This window comes from Dicentrarchus labrax, unplaced genomic scaffold (genome assembly GCF_905237075.1).
Source record: "Dicentrarchus labrax unplaced genomic scaffold, dlabrax2021, whole genome shotgun sequence".
NCBI lineage: Eukaryota > Metazoa > Chordata > Actinopteri > Moronidae > Dicentrarchus > Dicentrarchus labrax.
The window spans coordinates 18428343-18452220 of NW_026136705.1; the positions used below are offsets into that span (position 1 = coordinate 18428343).

At 41.9% G+C, this 23878-nt stretch overlaps 1 protein-coding gene across 1 annotated transcript in view; it reads left to right on the forward strand.

The window, feature by feature from the left end:
- Positions 1-23878, forward strand: part of LOC127364152 (protocadherin-16-like) — an 83051-nt gene that overhangs the window by 43206 nt on the left and 15967 nt on the right. The window contains exons 5-11 of the mRNA XM_051401399.1: positions 17137-17325; positions 18770-19001; positions 19199-19435; positions 20070-21128; positions 22000-22187; positions 22484-22580; positions 22702-22859. Coding sequence (XP_051257359.1) covers positions 17137-17325; positions 18770-19001; positions 19199-19435; positions 20070-21128; positions 22000-22187; positions 22484-22580; positions 22702-22859 — 2160 coding nt within the window. The remainder of the gene's footprint in view (positions 1-17136; positions 17326-18769; positions 19002-19198; positions 19436-20069; positions 21129-21999; positions 22188-22483; positions 22581-22701; positions 22860-23878) is intronic.

The window sequence follows — 23878 nt, forward strand, 5'->3', positions numbered from 1 at the left end:
ATTATCTGCCCCATTTTCTTAAAATTTGCAGCAGTGCGGTGCCACCGCTGCTGAATTTAATGCACAGCAGAGGAAACACAGTGTACCCCAAAGTAACTGAAATAAAATAAAAATCAACCAGAAATATTTTTGGGTTCTCTTCCTTGGTCAAAACCAAAATGAGAGTGGACTGTAGCAAAAAACATCCAGAAATGAATGCGACACACCCTGTCTGTGAAATAATGGACAGTAAACTGTAACCAAAAACAGAAAACAGAAGAAAAACTGCAAATTAAAAAATATACATACCTGAAATGCAGAAGCATGTACAAAGATAGAGTTGGATAGAAGGATTAAAATTCCAAAGCAGAGAGGGATTGCAACCAAATTAAATAAAAGAGAAAAGTGGGCAAAGGGAAAACAAATCATTGCAGTTAAATAGGCAATTACCCAGGCTATCCAGGTTTTACTCTCAGCAAAGAATATTGCACACATTGCCTTAAGACTTCAATCCAGTGGGGACAAATTGCCAATAAAACCGAGTCAGGAGACAGGAGGGCTAAAGATAGCGAGAGGCCCTAAAGATGAGATTGAGGTGACAAGGATCGAAAGGGACTCAAAGAGCAGAGGAGGAATTGATAAGAAGGAAGTGGAGGTTTAAAAAGGAAGCATGTTTAAAGGGAAATACCCATTCAGTGCAGAGATGGGCCAACAAGGGGGAACCTGGGGAACGTTTTGGTTGGCCCCCGCATACAAGGCACCATTGTGCGTCTGTAGTGGCCAGCTAACTGGGTTTGACAGGCCTGTTTTGACTTGCCCCTCGGGGAGCAATGTGTTTGAGATAGAAGTTTACAGGGGCATTTTGTTTCTACATCGTCCAAGAAGCTGCTGTCTTTTCCTTCAGTGTAAACGCTCTCCTTTCATGCTTCATTCACAAGAGACACAGGAGGGATGTTTACCTTTTCACATGGAGGCAATTCTCTGCATGCTGGGGGCTTGCTACCAAGTGGAACATCCGGTCCACACTGATGTTACTTTTTCTTTGTAATTAACATTATAGATTAAAAAGAAGCTAAATCACTGTTATGATGTGGAAACAGAGGCAGTGTGTGAGTCTTCACATATACCTTCATGCATGTTTAAGTATGCATATAAGTTAGAGCTTTATTGTGTATGTATGTGTGGGTCAAGTCAGTATAGTTAATCCACAGGGGGCAAGCAGTGTGCACAGTGTTTGTAATGAAAGAAAAAACTTTAAAGACAACAGGAATAGCTTTGTATACCTCCATCCCTCTTTCATTTTCATCCCTCTACCTCTACCTTTCTCTTTCGGCCATTGTATCTTATCCCACTTCTTTTTCTTGCAGTTGTATCAGTTGTCCCTCTGTGATTCTCCTCTGTAAGTGCTGAGCTGTGCTAAATGTGACCCTGGTGACAGCAAGCTTTGCTGGCTAAGGTACAAAGCTGCTATCTGAGCTGAGGGGAGAGTTTGGGGGGGTGAGAAAAACACCATCATGTGGATGCCTCTTGGAGGTCAAGTAAATACATTAAAGGGTAAGCAAACAGAGAGGCAGTATGGGCAGAAGCTGTTTTTGGCAGCAATGCATGAAAGTGGGGGTTGGGAAATGGGGGGCAGCGGGATGCAAATCTGTCATAGCAGGTGCATGCTGAAAGAAATAGTAAATGCCGTATTAGTGGTTTAGTTACAGAGGAAAAATAGCATATGTAAGAACATTTTTAATTAATAATGTGGACTTGATGTGCATAATGACTGAAAGCATTTGGAAAACAAGATTTAGGTTATGGTTTAGCAAGGCTACTTTAACCTCTTTGAAATGCTGTTTACTGTATCTTCAGATCTCCGCCCTCACTTCGTCTTACACTCTGCCCCTGTTCCCCTCCCATTTGTGAAACCTAAATCCACTCAAACGTGGCTTTGATCTGGGTAATAATCTGCGCCACCCCCAATCTACCGCAACCCTCTCACCCTTCTCCCAGGCAGCCTTGGTGTGACCAGCCATGTGATAGTTGGGACCCCATCATTTCCCATTACTGTGTGGCTTAGTGCATCTTAGTCAGCGCCTCCTACCTTGAACCCCGTGGCTTACTGTGTTGGAGGTCTGTTTACCTCGTGACTTTACGCTAATCTCCCATCTAACTCCCAGCTAAACCTCTCAACCTTCATCGCCTGTCCTCTCCTCCTTCATGGGTGAAAATGATGCCAAAATAGACATCTAAAGAAGAGTCACAGAATGTACATTCTCCATCATGCACACTTCCTGAAACCATAAATAGTATAATATTCATCTTTTTTGGGCAAAGTGTTAATTCTCTTTGACTTCCTGTCTCCCCTTTGCTTTGTCCTCCTAAACCCTCTGTTTCACATCTCCAAAACACCACATTAGTTCAGCTCCCTCTCTCCCTCCCTTTGCTATCCACCTCACACACACCTCTTATCCTAACAATTTCCATTCCTCTTGAGACATATTGTATGCGGCACTTTCACTGGCACATCATCACCTCATCTCTCAGTATCAGACCCATTAGTAGAATCTCTCTTTCATCCCTTTCAGTCCTGACTCGGGCTTACACCTATTTCTTTCTTTTTCTCTGGGAATGCAGTGACAGGTGCATCATAACTTGCACAGCAGAGTGCAGCTGATCGTGTCCACTGAGACGTGGACTCGGAAATGCTGGAAATATCATCTGTGTTGCTGCCGGTCTCCGCTGACTGAGCCAGAGACATTATAAAATCCATCCAACTTTTTCTACAACCAACCATTTTCTACATTTCTTGTGGAGATAGTTTTCCTATCTACTATGAACATAATTTAGCTAAAACTTTATGCATGAGGTAATCAGTACAGTTTTTTTTTTCTCCTATGCTGTAATGACGTCAGGGACGCTGTGTTAATGATTCAGCACAGTGAATGAAAGCAGCAGAGATACAGATAGCAGGAACGATGAAGTGATGAAGATAGAAAAGGCCCCTCAATTAATCAGAGTCACTGGAGTCTCATTATTTCTTTCTTTGAAGCTAAAGTCTCTCTACGTGGAAACTATTCAACTTTAAATTAATCTTCATCCCAGCTTATCTCCGCTTCTTCACCTCTGTTCGAGCAATTAAGATTTTCATTTTCCCAACATTCAGATAAAGCAACTGTGTAAGCGTTCAACATTCCTTTGAATACCTGTGGTGTGCTCTTATAGTTTTTTATTATAGACAATGGAGTAATCTGTGGCTCGGGCCCTGTCTGCCCAGTTCATGTCTCCAGTGTTTGTGTTTGAAGCTACTACTGTGCTGTACAGTGCTTGCAGTGGGTCTTTGTGTTGAGAAGTCATTTCCCAGTGAGCTGACTGATGAAGTGCGGACGTGCAGCTGATTTAAGACTTCTTTCCACACGTCTGTAGGTGTGCAACGCAAACCCCCTTCTCCCTCTTCTTTTTTTCTCTCTTTTCCCTTTTCCTCATCCCTGCCTGATTCGCTCCCTGCAGGAGTTGGCTGTGTCTCTGACCCCAGGGCTGCATCATGCCTATCCAACCTGTTTTTCTTGGAAATTCCAGTTGGCTGAGCTAGCTGTGGAGGATGGGATCATAATGGGGAGGAAGACTGCGCACATGTGCGCTAGCCCTGTGCACATGAATGTGGCTTTAATGAGTGCCCTACATCACTGACAACCTGGTTTACCAAGTGTGTTTTGGGTTTTATGAGGCCTCCGGTGCTCACTTTAATCTGATAGGTTCCCTGCTGTTTGCCAGAGCCATCACTGTCCACACTGACTGTCTTTTGTGTGCGCTGAAATCAAAGGGACAGAGAAACAAATGAGAGGGAAAGTTGCCGACCCAAAGGGACAATTAACTTTAATCCTCTCTCAAGAAAGTGATGAGAGGAGATGAAAACCGTGAGTACCGAATAAAGTAAAAACAACAGCGAAAGACAAAGATGATTTAAGCAGCTAAAGTAGCTTTAGACAGAACGGTTTATCCCGAGAACAACTTGGCTGCCTCTTCTAAGCAGGGCCCAAATTCTGGGTATCAGGCTTTGGTCCCACACGAACTGTGATTTAACAGGTGCTTTAGGAATCCGGACTGTGTTTCTCACTACTTCCTCATATTCACCTCACATGTGCAGAGTCAGGAAATTAATTTAACAAGGATAAGCTAGTTTTTCACCCCCCCAGGCTGTGTATGAATATGTAATCGCAGTGTCTAATATCCTCCTCCCGCACATACACATGGAGGCATTTTGTGTCTCTGTGGGTCAATTAGGCAGAACTTAGTTATAGTGTAGGCACATGTGTGTGTGTCAGCGTGTGTGTGTAGAACAGACAAGGATTTGGCTCCTGAACCTTCAGCAGAATAAATTGAATCAATAGAATTCATTAAGATGTGATTGCTTTGACTGCAAGCTGACCATTCAGCAGTTCTGTCAGTATGAGTGCATAGTGTGCATGTGTGTGTGTCTTTGCGCGTGTGTGTGGGTTAATGAGAGTTATGTGTTTTAACTGCACTCATTTGTCTTTAAATCAGCAACACACACCATGCATAGCTGCTGGAGTTCGTGACCTTCAGGGTCTTGCACGGGACCCATGTAGTTTAGCCTTCTCAACATTACATTTGCTAACCGTGTTAAGTTTCATCTTGAACGTCGACCCTGATGCTAATGAGCATTAACGCAGACAGAAGAACCTCTATATTTTTCTCTCAACAGTCACCAAGCGGGTGACCCATCTCTGACTCTGGCTATGGTTCAGGTCGAGGTCAATGAGAGGGTAATCCAGTTATCATAGCTGCCTGTGACTCCTAACTGCACAATCAACTTAGCTCCATTGTCAGTCTGAGGTCCAATATTAGCAGCCTTTAAGCTTTGCTGCATGTTGGTTGACTGTTATCTTACACATGACTACAGAAAATGCAAAAGGTCAAGGTTGTGCACAGTAACATACAGTGCTGTAGCCGAAAAAACGATGAGACACGCATGAATGCACATGAGTTTCGGTTATACGTTATTACCGTTGGTGCAGATCTCGTCTACCACTAACAGATGCCTGCATTCATTCAAAATACAAACATCTGTAGGGGAGCAACGATACTGAGGCATCAACAGCGGGCAAGAACACCTTTGAAAAATGTAAATGTTTGTATTGTGAATCATTTAACTAAAAGTGTCACATGGAGCTACAGAGCATATGGTCATATCCCACAGCACTGCCCAAAAGCTGATTGTGTGCTATTCTACTTCATTAGCTGATTGTTTGCCTTTATGAGAGCTGAGAAGAATTGCCTTGCTCTGTGTGGCAACTTGCTATTTTTACTTACTTTTTATTGAGTAAAATGTTTTGAAGGGTTTTGAAAGGCCAACTGTCTTAAGTAGCTTATTTAAATATCTCACATTTAATTCATGTCTGTTTCGGTGTAAATCTGCCTTTTTTTCATTTATGGAGCTCTCAATTTGTCTAATAATCACTGGTGTTAAAATATGCCTGTGGTTGCACGGCTATATGTGTACGTGTTTGCAGGAACAAAGAGCGAGTGACCTATCACATGTGGCTGTCATATACAGTCCTTACAGTGGTTTACTTATTTATCCTGACCTACTTTTCACCCTTGTTTATCAATGCTATGTACTGTGTATATTCTTCCTGAAGATGTGACTGCTTTAATACACGGACACTATAGGATTACATTCCACATTGTTTTGTTTTCTGCTTTACTGTTGAAGTGTGCAGACTTTGTGTAAAACTGTGCACAAACACACACAAACACACACAGAACCTCTGGTCTGGAGCTGCTCTGCCTCTCTGCAGTCAACAACTACCAGAGCAACTCAACACCAGATGTAAGCTCAAAGCTCAAGGGGTGCTCCTGCTATCTTTTACTATTGTCACTTCCCTGAGGTGGAGGTCGCCAAATGTCTGACCTCAGGCAGAACAAGGGAAAGAGGGAGAAACTACACATGTAGACAAAGGTTTCAGGTGTATGTAGGTGTAAAAAGCAGAGAGAGAGAAATCTGTTCTGTGTGCTGATCTGCCATTCATCAAGTGAGATTAATCCTGCTAAACCATGGAGTGTCACACAGATTTCCATTTGATTCCCTGAAATCAATTCTTGAAAACAGATTGTCCTTTTGTACAAAGATAACAGGTGTTACTCTCTCCTATTTTGTCAGTGACACATTCATGAACCATCATGGGTGACCTGTTACGCACACCACACACACACACACACACACACACACACACACACACACACACACACACACACACACAAACACACATTCACACACTTGTCTCTAGGGGTGAAGAAAAGAAAGGCGCAGCTGGAAGTTTGGTTCACCTTTGACCCTTAAGACTCACATTGATTTGATCACACAGACACACAAATGGGCATAGACAGGGAGTTTTTGTAGTCCCCGAAACTAATATTGTCAGATGAGTATTGGATCTTGGTTTGACCATTTCTGGAGGGCAGAAAAAGTGTTTTAGTGATTCACAAATAAAGCTAGCCTAGCTATGTTACTTATAATGATAAACACACTCTGCCTTATTAGTGCAAACCTCCCACATAGCTGCATGTTGGTTTACAGACCGAGAAATAAAATGACACTGAAACATAAATGTTTATATGGAGAAAATCAGGCTAGCCTGGAAGTCTGTATGCATCTACAAAGAGCCTGCTGCTGCTCCACAGAGGGGGACTTGGTTTCACTCAGATTTACTTTATAAACCTGTGATTTAGTTTGAATTGGAAACATGTCAGTGTAGAATCCTTTAACTCAAGTTTGGCTAGATTCATTGTATTCTTAGCCCCTGGGCAGAGATAGTAATAGATAAATAATGTAATAAGTCTTTGAGTTAAAGGCTTCCATATGGCAACTTACAACAATACCCTAACCGTGGCACTGCCGTAGGCGTAAGATACAAGAAATCATTGTGGCAGTGACAAATGATTTCTGGAGTTTACCTCTGTGTTTGAATGAGGTCAGCCATTTTTATCTGCCATGTTTTGAGTTTTTGGTGGATAGTGGGGAGTGGTAAAGAGAAGTTTGTGGTTTTTCAGTGATTCATGTTTGGGTTCTTCTCTCAAACAAGTGTGCACCTCATAAGAAAACTCTACTAGACAAAACTATTTTTTTGTCTAGTGGCCACAGTGAATTGATACATCCAGAAATTCCCAAGTTGCTTTGCAGTTTTACCAGCATGATTTTCAAATTAGCACATTACAAAGCTAATGCTATATTTCACACTGGACAAAACTCGTCGAATGTGTGAACAAAAACCTCTTTACCTTCAGTGAATAATTTTGTTTGTTTTCACTCACAACTTGCTTGGATAGTGGACTGCAATAGTAAATAATACGACCATATAATCACATCATGATTCACTGAAAGTAATAATGATATTGAATTATGGCCCAGCCCCACTTGTAAGGCTAAATGGTGACGTGGTAACATTGTGGCTTTTAAAGAAATGTACCCGCCACAACCAAAATTATGCATTATTTGGCTGAAGTCTGGTGTCAATTAATTTCCTTCCATTGTCCCTATTGTTAGAGCTTACTGTTAACATGGTGACTGATGGGGCCATGTTGAAAATGTCCCATGGCCTCAGGGATCACATCCAGGAAGCATGACTAAATGAGTGGAGAGCTACAGAGGCTTAGAGACACTATTTTGGTTTAGTAGAGCGAAGCCGTGCAATCAACAGGGATAAGCCTGAACCTATGTGTAGCACGTTTAGAAGGTATTGTGTGTATCTCTATTTGCGTGTCAACTTGAACCATGTTATTGAGAGGGCAGGAGTTTTTGCCTGTTGGTACCAGATTGGAAAACTTTGTCTAAACATCTCAGACTAATATAGTGATGGTGGTAATAATGTTTATTTTAAGACTGTAAGACATCAGCTTTATCAGAAAAAAACTCAGCCACAGAATGTAAACTTGAAGATAACAGATGGTTTTCTCAGCAGCACATACCCGATTTACTACCAGTTCAAAGCTTTACGCTAACTTCTGTTAAACATTTGGCCTCCACTTTGATAAGACTTTGAAGTCTTGCTGATGACAGAATCTTATTTAGAATATTTTAGATCTCTGAAGGATGTTGACATTGACTTTCTTCACTCCTTCAGCAGCTGTCTTCATGATAGATTGTTCAAATCACACCTATTGATCTCCTCTTTTGTGTGCTTTTTTGCTCTGACAGATGGACTAATCAATACTCATAATCAGAACTGCTCACTGTGTCTGTGCAGAAAAACACACACACACACACACACACACACACACACACACACACACACATAGATTAGGTGTCATAACACAACATTTGTTAATTTGCAATGCCCACAAACTTAAAGATGTCCAACCGAGTAGATGACGGAGTTTATTCTTGTGCTTCAGTATGAGCCATCTTACCCTCTCCCCTTTCCTTCCCTCCCTCTCTTTCCATGCAGACATGCTTTGAACATAAAATACAAATTAGAAACAATAACCGTCAACAAGATGCTAACCCTCAAATTCCAAGTGCCCGCTCCCAATGATATACTTTTAACAATGGTCATAGAGTCACACACTCATCAAAGAGAAAATAAAATCCTGTGGTGTCTCAGTGGAGGAAAAAAAACAAAACAGATTCCACACTCTCTCCATCTCTTTGTCATGTTTGTATTGGATAAACCACTGAAATGCCCAAAATTTATATATATATATCACACACACACACACACACACACACAACACACACACACACACACACACACACACACACACACAGAGAGAGAAATGCTGCAACAGGAACACAGATGCATCCTCCTAAACACACACTGCTGTTTTAGCTAGTTAGAGCATTTGAAATTACCCAGAGTGGTGTCCCCGGAGCAACCATGGGCTGCTCACTCTCAATTACTCATCCTCTCATTCATCCAAAAACCCAAAAGCTCAGACAGTCTCAGACAGCGGTCCCACGTCTGAGGTTCAGCTCCAGTCCGTCTTTGTGCTCTCTCACTCCTTAATTACTGTTTTTTTCTTCATCTCTGGAGCAAAAATTACAACTGGAAGACAATAAATGACAATCATCACTTCATATGGCAGACCTCACTGTGTAAATCAAGAGATGACGGCCTAGAGAAAGCTGTTCTTTCATGCATTTTGTTCTCTCTGTTTCAGCAATCTTTGCTTCATTTTTACAGTATTTTGCTATATTTTTTGGAATAGATCAAATAGAAAGGTTGCACTGCTCATCAACAATGTAACAGCGTTGAGCCTCATTAAGCGCATGAATGTCTGAATTTGATTGCTGACCAAGGATCATTTACAGGGGCACAATGTTGATTTCCCTAATTATGCTTTGACAAAAAACAACTTTGCTTCTCCGCTGATTTAGAAGGACCTCGATTATTGTGGGCCATATTGCTTCTATCATGTGCAGACCATGCATTTAATGACCACAACCGTGAATATATGGTGACAATTTTTATTCGTCTCTGTGGGTGGTGAATGTGCACATTCCCTTTTCAACTTTGACACCTGACCTTAAGCACCTCATTAGCTTCTCTGTTAGCAGATAGCGACAATAAAATCCCCATGGCATTTCACAGATATGCAGATCAGTTGCTAGCAGCTGCTGCACCAGCCACAGTGAGTCTCGCTGAGGCCTCGGACACAGACAGAGAGACAGGGTTTTAATGGCTATAAATATTTAACAGTAAGTAAAAAATAGGGCCGATTTCAGTGCTGATTAGGCCAGCTGTCAGTCAGGACCCACAGGATTCACTTTGAAGAGAATCCTTTAAATGGGAGGGTAGAGGAGACACTGAAACACACATACAGTAGGCACACACAATTGCACACCCGGGTTAAGAGTTGCCACATAGGGCTTTGCACAAGATAGGATCACTACCATCTAAATCCCCGGCGTCTCTTATCACTCTCCAGAGTCCAGTAAGGTGATGTCATCCCACATTGTGTTCCTCTTATCCTCTATCCCTCTGTCCATCCCTGTAACTAGCTTTTTATCTCCCTCTGACCTCACTTTTAACCTCCATTCACAGTCCACTCTCTCTTCTTTCTTCCTGTACCTGTTTTCAGAAAAGAGATGACAGCTTGTTCCTGATACATAGAGCTAATGGTGACAGACCTGGTATAACTGCTGGGTTGTAGTCTTGGGGATTTCTAGTTTAGAACAGATTTTGCTGCTGATGATTCACTATCTTCCAGTTACACATTTCAATTTGAAGGATTTGTCTGAGTGCGACTGGAGGTAAAACATAGCAGACACATAACTGAAAAAAACAAACTGTGAAAATGCTTGAACAACGACTTCTGTGTCCTTTAACATGAGATGCAGCCCAAAGATAAACTTCCTAACACACACCACATGTCTGCATGTTAAACTCCATGGGCTACAGCTGTAACTCTATGGTATAGTTTATTGTTTAGCTTTGAATGTGGAACATCTACAAATGTGTCCTACTGAGTGTATGCATGCACAAGTGTGCACATTTGTAGGAAAGATAGAGAGAAGGAGGCAGAGAGAATTTTAGTGGCCATCACCCCTTATTATGTTCATTAATAATATTAGCGTTCTTTCTTCCAAATATAGAAGTCAATCTCTCTCGCTCCGTCTCTTTCACCTCCCTCCCCTCCGCTTCCCTTCAGTGGTTTGATGTTCCTAATCATTTCCAGCCGTGAACTCCACATGAAAGACAACAAGCACTTGCTGTAATAGGGTGCCGAAAGAACGAGTGAGGGAGAGGACAGAAAAGAGGGGAGACGCTAAAATAAAGGGGAGGTCAAGGGAGGAATGGAGATTGAACAAGAAGCAAGATGAATTCTCAGTCCTCCTCGTTCCCATTTCAAGGTCTCATGTTATCATTAGCCCTGCCTTTTGTTCCTTTGCCAACTATTTCCCCCCTTCTCTCCCACCTTCCCCTCCCTTCTCCCCTTCCCTGCAATATATCTTAATTGTACCCATAGTGCCTCAACTCATCGGCAACAGAAAGGCAGAAATTGATTTGGAGACTTCAGAATGCCTAATATGAGGATTGCAGCTCACTGGAGAGCAAAGGAATGTGTCAGTGGAAAAAGAGCAACAAAGTTAAATGAATGTTTTAGCTCTATCTTACACTCCAACACAGTTATTGCCTTTAAATCTAGACCTCTATTTCAGTTTGTTGTAAATAACTTCAGCTTGTGTGCAATTATCCAACAATGATGCATTCAGTTCACAAGCACCAGGTCTGTCATGCTCTTTTATGGCAATTCCTGTGGCTTTAAAGGATAATTCAGGTTTATTACATCTTGGGTCTAATTTTCATTGTTTCTGCCATTGTTTAAATCAGTAATAATACGATTATGCTCATCAAGTTGTTTTCTGAGATCTGGGAATACAGTGACATCCCTAAAAAAAGGAAAGGAAACCAGATTTTAAACAAACTCCCAGATTTGCCAAACTTAAAAAAAAAAAAGTTAAACTGCAAAAAATACAGTCTAAAATAAATTTAAAAAGATCTGATCAAAGGTTAAGTAAACAAGATTAAAAATCTGTTCCAGTTCAATGCAAGAACAGTGTCATCATAACCGCATAACCAATGGAAATGATGGCCAAAGCTACTCAAGTAACATCCAAGTTGTAATAAACCTATTAAAAGAATAGAATTATCCTTTAATTCTGCATATGGTGGCACAACATTTGTATTAATATTAGGTTTGTAAACATCAGAGGAAGAGTAGATTGGGACAACTCTCTGTGTTTTACAGGTTTTATTATGAAAGCCTATAGAATCTCTCTCTCCCTCTTTTTCATGAGAAGCTATAAAAGTCCAGAGCCGCAGCAGAACTGCAGCTGCATCTGAGAAGCCGTGCGCAGACTCCCTCTGACACTAACTGATGTTTTACAGAGACAAACTGCAGAGAACAGCAGGATCCGCCTGGACCAGCGCCCACATCTGGAGAAGATGAGAATAGGGAAGAGAAAAGGAGAGAGGAGATGCAATACTGCAAAGGGGAGAAAATTATGAGTATAATGAAAGAGAGAAAGAAAAAGGGTGAACAAGGACAAAAGACAAAAAACATAATCTAGCCTAGAAATCAAAACAAGTCAGGTGATGTCATACCTGTCACTCATAGGGTTTGGAGAAGGCCCACTGGTGACATTAGACACTACCTGTTAATCTGAACCACATCCCAGACAGGAGACCGCTCCTTCGCTGCAGCATTAAATAGCACTGATAGATGACTGTGGGTGATGTGCGTGAGCCTTGAGTTTCAAATAGGAAAGGGTGTGTCTGAGATCTAAGTGGACCCTTGGAGAGCCATCCACCCATGAATCTGCAGAAGGAGAATCAGAGTGACAGTGGGAGAATACGATAGAGCAAGGCTAAGTGGAAATGTAGGGAGACAAAGAGACAAAAAGAGAGAGCGTGTTGTGAAGAGGAGTGAGGTAAATGAATGATGAGGTCTGGATCTTTTTGCTAATGCTCCAGTGAGTGATCGCTCCTCTACCGTCCCAGCCAGGGATGAATGGCTCTCTATGGACGAAAAAGCTCCGGGCCTGAGTGCTGGCTGAATCTGATACTCGGCACGCTCTTCCTGACTGTTTTTCACATAGTCCTTACCAGGCTGACGTGTGCTGTGTGAGACTTAGGCTGTGTAACCGGTCAATGCACTATGCGATAGGTAAATCAAGTACTGTATGAAAATCTTAAGCTGAAAGCATGCTGGATGAATTTATACTTCATGTAGTACAAGTTCAGATAGTTGGCAGATGCTTAACTGAAGTGCAGTGCACTTGATGATTTTTCCGTTGATGAATTCTCTGAAACGCCAGTACATATCCTCAAAGTGAAAAAGGAAACTACACAGCTGGTATGTCAAATAATGCATATTAGAAGTGATTATCAAGTTTAAATTCTTCTTCAGCAGGTCAGTTATCATTTACATGACATGTTTGAGCCATGGTCTTTGAATACCCACATCCAATAGATTTTTTTATTTAGGATGGATCACAATAAACTATCACCTTGTTTTTCATAGTTACAGTTAATTGTACTGGAATAAACATAACATTTTGAATTTTTATAGACTTGATATCTGTCTTCCCTTTGATTTAACCTTTTGTCATTGATCAAAAATGAAATGTTGTCTTCACACACTGCTGCATTTCCCACCAGGTGGGATATCATAGCGCCCACAGAAAAGAACCACATTGGCGGTTTTGCACGTTAAAGCCCATTAACTGCAAATTGTGTATACTTAGCATTACTGCAGATCATATTCCAAAGAGAACCACACTCCAGGCATTTACCACCTTAAGGCAGCCATTAGTTTCAACTCTTGCCAATACTGTGTGAAAATCTACTTGCAAAACCACCATTATGGTCCTTTAATATAATAATGACCACCATAGGATATGAATGTATTACTCAACTACAGCTCATATCTGTAAATGCTGCATTATCCAAAACAAGTTACAGTGAGTAATGATGCATTGGAGAGGTTCAGTGGTCCGCTCTGGAGCCTTACAAAAACATGAGGACCAAACTTTTGACCTTTCAGTTAAAAAACAGGCTTTCTGACTGCTCGACCCCGCCTGCCATCGACAATACACCCACATCCAAAAGTCTTGGTAAATGTGAAAAAAGATAAAGTTGTAACCACAAACATCTCAGAGACAAGCATTACACAAGTATATACTTAACAGCAAGAGATTTAGATGTTGAAAGCTATGGACTGTTGTCTGCGTATGTGTTGCTATGTACTTGTATGTTTATCAAGGCGGGATACCTCCAGAGAGTACGATGAGGAATAGGTGTGCAGAGCCGAGGCTGGCTGGCTGGTCATGGATCAGAGAACAGACTCCAGCGTGGGAGGAATTTTCTCCCTGGCAAACACCCTCGTCTGGGCTACCAGATCTCTTGATTTAAGAAGACGTGTCGAGTGTGTGTGTGTGTGTGTGTGTTTACTAGATTATCTTATTGGCTTTAAAACTGTGCTACTTTATTTTTAGTCGAGATAAGTTCTGTAAGGATACGGTAACGAATTGTGGGAAAGGGTTTTGTTATCGAATCGGCATGTCAGTTTGACTCAACCTTATGGCCTGTATAGTGTAAAATGAACATCGGTGCTGTGTTGTCAGATGGGTTGACAGGAGGGAAATTCACTGATGACAGAGTTGATCCTTAGAAGCTCCTGTCTTTTCAGGAGGGTTGATATGATTTTCTTCCGCTACACATTTTAGACTCTTGTTTTTGACAACTCTGTCGTATTCCAGCCCAAGAGGTTTGTCTGTCTGTTGTCCCAGTGCATTCTTTTAATGTTCTACTTTGGCATTTTAAGTACAGAACCACATAACCACTGTATGTAGTATGTTGCAGCAGAAAACGTGGAATCATTACATCTTTTATTTTATAGCTCCCAAGGTTTCCATGAAAGTGTGCTTACATAGGCGTTGTCTTAGTGCAACCTTCTGTTTGTCTTGCATATTTTTCCAGCATGAAGAATTCATACCATACTGCAGAGGGTTTTTAAATTTTAAAGCGTGTGGAGAATCAATGTCCTGCTCTTCTTCTTGTTCCCAGCGTAAACTTCCTTTCAGAAACGACTTCCAAGTGTATTCATTTATACTGTTCCCAACTCTTATATTTCATATAAACCCAACAAACAGTCTCCTTCGCTGCCTTATCCAGGGTAGAACACCCATTCCCTGGCCTTTGTTTGTGATCTACAGACTTTTTAGGTTAAAGATTGATGTGAGGATGAAATCACCCTATGGCCAGGTGGGCGGTCATGGGTGTTTAAGCCTCTTTAATTAGATTTAGTGAAAAGGATGGGGTCATCATATATGTGAGTGTATGTGTGTGTGTGTGTGTGTGTGTGTGTGTGTGTGTGTGTGTGTGTGTGTGTGTGTGTGTGTGTGACCCTGAACACGTACATCCAGTTCTCATCACCACAGGTGGCTAATCCATCACAGACAGTCAAAAAACATGAGCCTAGATCCCAAAGATAGTGTTAGTCTCAACACTGTACTCTCTAGGAAGTAATGATCTAAAACCCCCAGCTGTAAACACTGACCAAAGGAGGAGGTACAGCGTGACCCCTCAGAAACCACAATCGTCTAGCCATGGTAACACTAAAATAAAACACCCTGAAGGGGCCATTCTAATATTCCTATGTTTTAATATCCTATAGGAGCAATAGTATGAGTCAAGGTGGTAATGTTTCTGTCTGTTTGTCCTGTCTGTAGCCAGTAGGTAAGTGTAATGGTGAAGACATGTGTTGGTGGGACGGAAGGAAGTTCGTTGGCGGATGTCTGCTATGGTGGTCTTCTGCTCTGTGGGGTTCAGGGCCAGAGAAAGTTTAGATGTAGGATTCAGACATATGATGAAATCATTAAACAACAAGCACAGACTTTCCTAATCTTTTTCAATTTAAACCTTTTTTTGAGAAGTTAATTGGAGTGGAAAACAGTATGACAACATCAGTGGATTTGTATCTATGGAAAGCAGCCCTCCATGCACTTTGAACTGTATGAGGATATTAATCTACAACAGAATATTGGGGCACTGTTGAAAAGGAGAACCAGGGATTTTGAGAATAATGTAACAATATTTTCTCTATACTCACCCTATTACGAGAATAAATTAAGTCTCAAATAATGTCATTTAAAAAAAAGATTCATTATATGAGACATCAGTTTTTGTGTCCCCAAGTTAATTCTCCACATATTCTGACTTTTTTTAAAAAAATATTTAATCCTAAAATCTCTATAAAATTTGTATATATTGTGATATCGCTATGTATACTTAAACATTTTTTACCTTACCCGAATCGAGGGTCTAAGGACAGAGGGTGTTGAATATTATTCAGATTGTAAAGCCCCCTGAGGGAAGTTGTGATTTGTGATTTTGCGCTATAAAAATACAATCTGACTTTATTTGACTTGAAATCTCAGAACATACAAATACTCAGACGTATTACATACACTACCAACCTGTCTTTTATCTTCATTGTTCTATCTTTGTATATTGCATTGTTGTTATCACAAATATTATTTCAGTTGGACACAATATCCTTCTACGTCAGAAATATTTTAAACAGTATTCACACAAAAACAAAATGGAAACCACTGTAAATGTTTCTAGGAAATCAAACACTTCAGATATCTTACTACTGCCTTTTGAGAAGAAACTGTATGACCGAGAGGGAGTGATGTCATGAAGCCTCATGGATCTTGGCTCACCTTCAAGGCTTTGAGATCTGAGGGAGAATGCTACTTTTAACAAGCACCATAAACGCCACCAAACAATGTTATGGACCAGTGTAAAACTTCAGTCAGAGGCAGGACCCTAGGGCACAGAGGACATTTCCCTTTTGTGTTTTGCAAGGAAATTTTTGTTGTATTATTGGATTTTTGAGTGTTTTAATAGATTTAGTTGGAACATGCAATGTATATTTGTGTGTGCGTGTGTGTGTGTGAGCAGTAGAAAGAAGGATGTTGGGCAGGCAAATGAGGTCAAAGGTCGGGTCAAGACCTCCATCTGTTGCGAGTCTTTGTGTAAACTGGTTTAAGTCCTTTGTAGGAGAAATATGGAGTAAGGATTAATGTCTGAGGTGGTGTGTTTAAGTGGCTCTCCCAGTCAGTCAGTCTGTTTCTTATTTAAATGCCAGTTGGAGTATTTAAGAACCAGAATGTGTCACTTGACCTTTTAGCATTCTTTAAAGTATGTCTGTTGACCCATGAACCAAACTCGCACCTTCTGTATAAAATCTTCTCTCTTTTACTAAAGGTTACCCGTCAGTATCCATGGTTACACTGCACCACCTGTCTCTACACCACAAGGAAGATCTATCCATTTTTTTAACAATATCTGTGATATATAAAAGTGAATTGCTCTTGCAGATGCTCTCGGGGTTTTTATAGTACCCTGGAAATCATAACAAGTAGTGCTATGGTGTGTGATATTTGGACAAGTGCAGATGTATGGGCCTGTGAGGTGACTGCATTATGGGACATTATTGTGATAACAGAAAGGCCCTCAGCTCGTATATAATAATTATGACACATGTAGGTTTTCTTCAACGCAGACTTTATGTCTGACAGGCTGTTTGGTAACAGTGGACCATCTATGTCTTACCTTTTATATGTCTCTTTCCCTCCAGGTCACGGCCACAGATGAGGATCGTGGTTCCTTTGGTGCTATATCCTACACCCTTGGTTCTGTCTCTGGAAGTGCAGTACCAACCCACTTTACCATTGACAAGGAGACTGGCCAGCTTTGCACCCGCACAGCTCTGGACCGGGATGAGGGATTGGACAAGTTTGACTTGACCGTCACTGCAATGGATGGGGTAAGAACACTCTTACCCTAAATTCTAAGGAATATCAATAAGTAATGGAAGTAACTGTAAGCCTTTCATACCGACAAATGAATCCCTAAAAGAGTAGTAATAGACATTTTGAAAAATTTGCATGGCATCTTGTCATCCAACTCTCGGTAACAGAGCAACATATTTCTTATCTCCAAAAAAATAATTCCTTTATCCTTGCACCTTTGTTGCGCAATCTGTGCTTCTGAATGAAAATAAAACCACAAACTAGGCTAAAGTCAAAGCCCTAGTTCTGCTCCATGGTCAAACACATTGCTTGCTAACTGTGTAATGCTCCTTCTGATCAAAGCTTCAAGCTCAAGGCAAATTAAAGATGTGTACAGCTGCGCGAAAATAAATCTGATCAAAGAGACATGTTTGAAGAAGACAGCGACCTGTCTCTTACTGTGTGTCTTCAGAAAATCAAGGGGAACCGCAGCAGCATGGCAAAGCAATCAGAGCAAACAGAGAGAGAGTGTGGGGAGGTAAAAGGTAAAGAAGTAGGAAAACAGATCCAGCCAGTTTAAATGAACTCTTACTGTAGGATACTATTTAAGTTAAATATGAAGCCTTACTTGACCACATTTACACACTCTTTGCTGTAGGATCTTCCCAGTAGACCCATGCACATTTAAAGTATCAATTAATCACTCTAGATGCACTTAAATAGGCATTGAAACTCGACATAAGGCGCAATAAAGCATTCATTCTCTTGTGTATACTTAGGTTACATGAAAAAATAGAATAATGTACACAACCATTGTTAGACGTAGTACTGGTAGTATTCCTGCTTTTTATTCTCTTTATTTACCCCTGTTCACGTAAAGATTTAATTCAGGTCTATAATTTACCAGCCAACCCCCGCAATGCATCTTTCTCCCCCACCCCCTGCACATTCCCAGCTCAATTCAGCTAGTGTCTGTTCCCTTCGTCTCGACTATCCCTGTTTTTAATGGGCTCATAAAACTAAGCCCGCAGATACAGTGTAATGAGTGCAAACTCTTCTCCTCGCTGACAAATGCATACTACGGTTGATTGGCTCCATATTTCTTTGGGGATCTTCAACAGAGAACTCATCCTTTCTCGTCTACAGCTGCTTCATCTTTACAGTGTGACATAAATCTATTGTCACAGTTTCATAACATGAAAGTCCTGGACTGTCGCTTTTCACCAAGGGCTAGAAAACAAATTGAATGTTGTCTTCAGGGATATACAGCTCAGGAAGGGAGGGAGGATGTGGTTTTAACTAAAATAGGTATTCTTATGATTCCCCTATGTCTCCCTTTGTCTTGGTGAAATAGTCACTTAAGGTTCATAATACCATTACATCATTGGTGCCTGCTGATGTGACCTCTGTTAACATTATATTTTAATGCAAAAATCTTGAATCAAACCTTGAATCTAACCTGAAGAATTGTCTGTTCAGGGTGGTTTGAGCTCAGTAGCCCGTGTGCGAGTCTCGGTGGTGGACATTAATGACAACCGGCCCGCCTTCTATCCAGTCCTCTACACAGTCAGTCTCAGTACCCATAGTGCCCCAGGAACCTCCGTTGTCAAGGTAACAGCCAATGATCCTGATTCTGGGGAAAACGGCAGGGTGACCTACCGCACTGTACCTGGAGGGGGCTCTGCTTTCTTCACTCTCAACAAGGACACAGGTGTGTGTGTGTGTGTGTGTGTGTTTGTGTGTGTGTGTGTGTGTGTAATATGTGGCATGTAAAAGCATGTGATACAATGTGTATATACTAACACACATACAAAGTAGCTATTGATATTGTGAGTCATGCCTGGTTTGTCTAAAAACCAAAGAATACAGAGTAATTTGTCTTTTATACTTACCTTTTTTATGCTACAGGTGTGATTTCTCTCTCTCGCTCACTCCATGGCAAAGCCAACACGGTCATCTCCATGGTGATATCAGCCGAGGACGGTGGCGGTCTGACGGCACCGGTCAATGCAAGGGTAAACGTGAGCGTGGTAGGAGGCTCAGTGGCGTCTCCCGTGTTTGAACAGGCCCAGTATTTCTTCACTGTGTCCGAGGACGTTCTCAGGGGGACGGCGGTGGGAGTGGTCCGTGCTGCTGCTAAGACGGGTGAGGAAGCCTGTGCTGACTTTACATGATTTGCCAAGGGGAACCTGTTTTATGTGATTTGCCCGGCTTCATCTTTCTGACAAGTACCAGGACAAAAATGCACTAATGGGCTGGAGAGTCTATGATGTCTTACCTCTCACTCCAACAGTTGTACAAATACGCAAGCAACAAGAGCATATACCCTCCATTAAGAAATCACATCCATCACACAGCGTGGGCTTGACTGGGGATTATTTTCACTATGGCCAGACTTTTATTTTGTCTCAGTATTAATGATGGAGAAATGGATTTGGATGGGGCTGTAATTCTGAGTGGGAGTCAGAATGAAGTGTACTAAGCGGTGTAGTGGACAGAGGAACACTTATCTCTGTCTGTGTAACTGTACAAGGCTTTCAGTGATTCTACCTCTTCACCCACTTTGAGTGAATCCATTAACACTTAGATGAGAACTAAATACACCTCATCCCTGTCTACTAACTAAAAGTGGATATGGATCTGTCACAGGATTTTTTATGTGTCTGGCATGTATTCATTTAGCTTGAGAACTATTTTATGAAATTTTGCAGCCCCTTTGTCACTACCTTTTTCTCACTCTCCCTTTGTTTCTTTTGCTGTTTCTCTGTCTTCCATGCAGGTGTTTCTAAGGATATCTTCTACTCCATTTCCTCCGGCGACCCTGATGGTTACTTCACCGTGGACAGTGCCTCTGGTACCATTCGCACGGCCCTTCCTCTGGACCATGAAACCTGCTCCAGCCTTGACCTGGAGATCCAGGCACGCTCTGGCTCTCCTCCAGCATATGGAACCAGCCGCGTACGAATAACCATTTCAGACGTCAATGACAACGCCCCTACCTTCCTCCCCTCCTCATCAGAGTCCCTCCTTTTACCCGAGATCACCAAAATGGGGACTGTTATCTACACCATTCAGGCCACCGACAAGGACTCTGGTCATAACGGTCAGCTCAGCTTCGATCTGGTGTCTGCTGGGGCTGCAGGCAGTACTGGCCAGAGGACGTTTGGTGTTGACCGGGGCAGCGGGGAGGTGCGTCTGATTGGGAGTCTGTCATACGAAACTGTCCCACGCTATGACCTTCAGGTGGTTTCCAAGGACGGCGGCGCACCTCAACTTAGCTCCACCTTCACCCTTGTGGTCCACATCCAAGCACAAGATGCACAAGGCCCCAACTTTGACACCTTGACCTACCGTGTGGAGCTACGGGAAAATACACCTCTCAACACACGTTTCCTACAGGTTCGAGCACTCAACATAGAGGCTTCTGGGAATGGTGGAAGCTCCTCCTCATCTTCCTCCTCCTCTATTTCCTACCGCCTTAGGCCTGATGGTGACGCTGCCGGTTTTGGTATAATGCCAGATAGCGGTTGGCTGTTTGTTCGTAGCTCTCTGGACCGAGAGGTCAAAGACATGTACCTGTTGACCGTCTTGGCCACTTCAGGCCTCGGAGGGACAGGAAGAACTGGCAGTGCCACTGTCAGGGTGACGGTAACCGATGAGAATGACAATTCCCCAAGACTGAGCCAGGAGAGGGTGTTCCTGGCTGTTAGAGAAAACCTGCTGCCAGGGACAGGCTTCGGCAGAGTGTCTGCAACAGACAGAGATGCAGGACTAAATGCTCGACTCACCTACAGGCTTCTGCATACGGACAGGCACTTTCAGATTAACTCACAAACAGGTAAAGATAGACACTCTGACATTTACTTGAATTTAAGAACAGCAATACTACTCTTGAAGCGGTTAGCTGTAATTGTGTTGCCCTGGATAAAATGTAGTACTACATAAGCAGCACTAATACCAGCATGATTTCCCTTGAGCAATTAATAGTTTGCTGTTGGTCAATTAAATTCACATTGTAATTACCCCTGACTATTGGAAGTACTGCAAGGCATAGCTACCTAGCTTATATAGGAAAAAGGCATTTGGGAAAACCAAGGAAAAGTACAAATAGTATAGCACAGCAAAGTTGCTGGCACTGTCCGGTAAAGCAGTGATTCCCAATCAGCTACTTGTACCCCAGAAGGTACTTCTGCTGTTGCCAGAGGGTACATGGAGAGACTGAAGAGTAGCTCAACTAATTTGAAAAAAATAAATCAATGAGTTGATCAAAACAATACCTTGACATATTGAATGAGTTATAGCAATTCGTTTAGGTGTTATTGCCATTAAGAGTGCATGAAAACTAGTAAAGGTAGTGGATAAATAATTGAAATTGATCACTAAAAGTAATAGATAAGTGGTTGGAGCATCCGGTGTTTTCTTGTTGTAATATGAACGCAAACTTGACTAAACCAAACTAAACATTTCACAATTCAACCGTATGTTCAATTTTCAATTACGATTTAATTGTAACATCTACAAGTTTATCCACTTTTATATGAATAATAGTTAAATAACATCCAGTTTGAAAGTAATTCAAATTAACACATTTGGAAACTAAATGGTGATATTGATTACTTGCTACATCACTGCAGTGAAACACAGACAAAAAAATAGGATTGTTCTGTAGCTTTTATTGAAGGGCCTTTTCTCTTTCTGTATTTCTTCAGGTGAGATCAGTACCCGTCTTGCCCTGGACAGAGAGCAGCATTCCAGCTACCAGCTTGTTGTGGTCGTACAGGATGGGGGTACGCCTCCTCGCAGCGCCACTGGCACAGCTCATATCACTGTGTTGGACGAAAACGACCACGCCCCCATTTTCACTCATGGCATGCCAGACAGGGAGCTGCTCCTTCAGGTGAGAATCAAGGTTTAGACCTACTCTATGATTTCTCCAATAAATATCTGAAAAAAAGCTACAGTTTTTTAAACTTACGTTTCATTTTTGAAGGCTGTAAAGTCTAATCCTCCTGATGTATGAGTAACAATTCTCAGTTTCCTTTCATAGCATAACTATCACAGTGCTAGAAAAGAAACAAAGACAAGATAAGGAATAGGAATACATAAAAACATAATAGGACGAATTTGATGTAGAAAAGACAAAGTTTGTTGTAGAAAGACTTTGATATGAATAACAATCCTTCTCCATTGTAGGTGATGGAGGGGCTTCCATCTGGGACAGTCCTAGGGACAGTGACAGCTAAAGACCCAGACGAGGGAGAGAATGGGACCATATACTACTCTTTATCTGGTGAGTGCCGGGAAGCCTCTTATAGTTAACCACATAACCATCCAATTGTTAAAGTATGTTTATGTATTGTTTCATCATTATCACCTTAACTTTGAGTTGATATATATCGCATCCTCTGAAGGCCCTAGAGCAGAGCGTTTCTCCCTTAACCCGACCAGTGGCGAGCTGAGAAGTGCTTCCCCCCTGAGATGGGCGGAGAGAGCCGAGTACACCTTCACAGTGACTGCTGCTGACCACGGCACCCCAGGCCTCAGCTCCACCTGCCAGCTACAGATACAGGTAAACATAATCCATACAATTTCATAGTCATCATCCTTCCTCCAGCTGCGTGCACAAGCGCCTTTACATTTGTTTTGTCTCCAAAACATTTCAAGGCATTAGACAATTGGAAACAAAGGGCAATCTGGTGACCAAACCTAAAACTGTCACATCTACACATTACCTCAGTCCTTTCACATTCCTTGCTGCGAGTAATTTCCTCAAACTGTGCTCAAAGTGAACAGTATAACTGTCAGAGGAACTGGAAAAGGAGGTAAATATGAGAAGGAGAGAAACTGAACCTGTGCCTATACAAACAAAAGCATCTATCCAATCTAGTGCGTGTTTCCTGCTCCAAAAGTTAGTGGGGTAACCAAAACCCAAGGTGAGAAACTCTGAGCTGCACGTGGGAGCTGGTCTGGACTGAGTTATTGTTCTGAACTTTCTGTTGGAGGTCAATCCTGCATATCAACATACAATATCAGGAATTTAAAAGCAAGGAATAAAAGGTCTGCCACAGAGGCATTTGGCCAGAGAAGGGTGGTGGTTGCTTTGCCTGTGGAGCTTTGAGCTCAGTGTTTTTATGTGATGTGATTTCAGAAAGGAAAAGGATGCTAATTACAGTGGGAGTGCTTGCCTTAGATTTCGCCTGCGCCCTGCTTGTGCAACACTGAGATTAGACAGAGGGGAAACAGGCACCTTGGAATCAAATGCTCCCAGATGAGATTTGATGAGAGCCAGCTGCATCAAATCACACAGAGAGAAAGGGAATACACCACTGTACGGTAGCAGGCAGTGGTACATGCACGCACACAGGCACGCTCCCTGTATCGACACGTTCAAGCACTCATGAGGTAACATTTCCAGATAATGATTTAGAGATAACATTTCACATAGCTGTGGGTAAAATCAGACACAGGGATACTGTTGTACACCACAAGTACTATAGTACACACACTAGCTGGCTTATATAGGAAAATGGCATTAGGGCAAATCAAGGAAAAGTACAAATAGTACAGTACAGTAAAGTTGCTGTGACT